The sequence below is a fragment of the Poecilia latipinna genome, unplaced genomic scaffold (genome assembly GCF_001443285.1).
Source record: "Poecilia latipinna isolate Pla-1442-1.1 unplaced genomic scaffold, P_latipinna-1.0 Scaffold4028, whole genome shotgun sequence".
Lineage (NCBI taxonomy): Eukaryota > Metazoa > Chordata > Actinopteri > Cyprinodontiformes > Poeciliidae > Poecilia > Poecilia latipinna.
In genome coordinates, this window is record NW_015116644.1 from 18,521 (window position 1) to 21,373 (window position 2,853).

The 2,853-nt window shown below is 42.7% G+C and overlaps 1 protein-coding gene across 1 annotated transcript in view; it reads right to left on the reverse strand.

The window, feature by feature from the left end:
• LOC106942077 (E3 SUMO-protein ligase PIAS2-like) overlaps positions 1-2,853 on the reverse strand; it is a 26,207-nt gene that overhangs the window by 7,934 nt on the left and 15,420 nt on the right. The window contains exons 4-5 of the mRNA XM_015025254.1: positions 2,540-2,676; positions 2,403-2,440 (exon numbers count right to left, since the gene is read on the reverse strand). Of these exons, the coding sequence (XP_014880740.1) occupies positions 2,403-2,440; positions 2,540-2,676 (175 nt within the window). The remainder of the gene's footprint in view (positions 1-2,402; positions 2,441-2,539; positions 2,677-2,853) is intronic.

Consider the following 2,853-nt stretch of genomic DNA (forward strand, 5'->3'; position numbering starts at 1 on the left):
AAAGGGTCACATTCTTAAGCCTCCTTGGCAAGGTCTATTCAGAGATCCTGCAGAGGAGGATCCGTCAGATAGTTGAACCTCGGATTCAGTAAGAGCAATGTGGTTTTCGTCCTGGTCGTGGAACACTGGACCAGCTCTACATCCTCACCAAGGTCCTGGAGGGTGTGTGGGAGTTTGCCCAACCGGTCTACATGGGTTTTAGTGGACTTGGAGAAGGCGTTCAACTGTGTCCTTTGGGGAGCCCTGTTCTCCAGAAATATGGGGTACCGGGTCCTTCGATACGGGGGTGTTAGGTCCTTGTTGATAAGTCAGGCTCGTTTTTGGTGAGAGTTCAACTCCGCCAAAACTGCCCTTCGTCACATTACTTTCATGGACAGAATTTCTAGGCGCAGCCGAGGTGTGGAGGGGATCCGTTCTGGATCGCATCTCTGCATTTTGCAGATGATGTGGTCCTATCGTCTTCATCAGGTCGTGACCTATATCTCTCACTGCAGCGATTTGCAGCTGAGAATGAAACGGCCGGGACGAGGATCAATGCCTCTAAATTCGAGGCATCCTTTTGCGATCTTGAGCTGGAACAGGGTAGAGTGCCTTCTCCGGCTCATGAGGGATGTCCTGCCCAAAGTGGAAGAGTTCAAGTATCTCAGGATCTTGTCTCCCAATCTGTCTGTTGGGAGGCCAACAGACAGATTGCCGAAGTGTCTACAGTGAAGCGGGCGCTGTACCAGTCTGTCGTAGTGAAGAGAGAGCTGAGCCAAAAAGTGAAGTTCTCGGTTTACCGCATGATCTCTGTTCCTACCCTCATCTATGGTCATGACNGGTCATGACCGAAAGAATGAGGTCATGGATCCAAGCAGGGAAAATGAGTTTTCTCCGTAGGGTTTCTGGGCTCTCCCTTAGAGATAGGGTGAGAAGCTCGGTCATCCGGGAGGGACTCAGAGTAGAGCCACTGCTCCTTCTCTTTGAGAGGAACCAGTTGAGGTGGCTTGGGCAGGATGCCTCCTGGACGCCTCCCTGGTGACGTGTTCGGGGGCACTCCCACCGGGAGGAGGCCCTGGGGAAACCCAGGACACACTGGAGGGACTATGTCTCTCGGCTGGCTTGTGAACACCTTGGGATTCCCCCGCGTGAGTTGGAGCATGTGGCTGGGGAGAGGGAAGTCTGAGCATCCCTTCTTAAGCTGCTACCCCTATGACCCAACCCTGGATAAGCAGAGGGAGTGAGGATGGATGGATGGATGGATGGATAGATGGATGGATAGATGGATGTTGTATCGAGTCATTCACTCCTCGTGGATGAACATGTGGCCACAGTGGACAATCGCATTGTCACTGACTTTCCAGTAATCTCTCATGCTGAGCATGCATTTAGAGACAAACTAGTATGAAAACTCCTCTTTAAACAGGAAGCAGAACATGGCTTTGTGTGAATGGACATCTGCCACGACCGACTAGAGTTTGAGACAGGGCATACACACAAAAACGAAACAGAATGCTAATGGTAACACTTTATTTGAAGGGGGGGTGAATAAGACTGACATGACACCGTCATAAACACCTGTCATGAACATGAATAAGCCTTCATGAATATTTATGACTGTTGTCATAAAGTGTCATTCGGTAAATCATGACACTTTTAATACAAAGTTGACATAATTTAAAATGCCTTTGTTATGACAACTTGACATTAACCAAGAAATCATTACTGATATAAATTTGTTATAAAAGTATTACTGATTGCACTTTAAAAATTAGGTAACTTTATGTTATTAAAGGTAAAGTTTAAACAGTAATGATTTCTTGGTTAATGTCAAGTTGTCATAATAAAGACATTTTGAATAATGTCAACTTTGTATTAAAAGTGTCATAATTTACCGAATGACACTTTATGATAACAGTCATAAATATTCATGAAGGCTTATTCATGTTCATGACAGATGTTATGTCATGTTTATGAAAGTGTCATGACAGTCTTATTCACCCCCCTTCAAATAAAGTTAACACTTTGCTAATGCTAATCTAGGAGTACATCAAATATTTTTATTAAATTGCCTGCTGTATTTGTTTCGTCTGTTAGTCCTGTATCCTTTTACATTTTGAAGACCCATTTATGATATTATGATCCAGCTATAGGAAAAGACAATACTTCTGACTTATCCTGGTTTTAAGATTTTGATTGGGAGTGCTTTAGTAATTTTACAGTAGAATCTTTAGGACTGTCTGCTGCTTAGTTGACTATATGACAATTTAGAGATAGTGTGGTATTTCATCCATTGACCTTCAAAGTATTAATAAAAGCTTTGATTTTTCTCTTAATTTTCCAGATTTATATATTTTTTTATCAAAGCCTGGACATGACAAATTAATAGACATTATCTGATGAAAAAAACCCACTAAGCTTACCTGAGGATCTGTTGGGATTAATGAAAACAAATCCAGACCTGTAAGTACAAACCAACACAAAGTTAATGGTACTCGTAGTTAGGGGCTGTGCAAATATCTAACCTAATTGCAAAGTTGGGCACATTTTACTAACTTACTTTGCAATTCAGTAGGAATGGAACTTAGGGTAGATGGGCGGAAAGGAACTGCATATTCGGCAATCGCTGAGGTAAGGTATGACTGTTCCAGGCCTGGAATATTCGGCATACGAAGAGAGGGCTGGTACGTCAACACACTGACAGAAAACAGAAAAATGGGAACCACTCAGGATCACTGTCAACACAAAAGATACTTTGTGCTGATATATTTTATAGAGCTGTGAATCCAAGATTTCTTCTTTTAATAAGAGATGAAAAATTGGAACAAGAGCAAAATAGAAAAAATATGAGAAGGAGGAAACCACCCAGTTTTC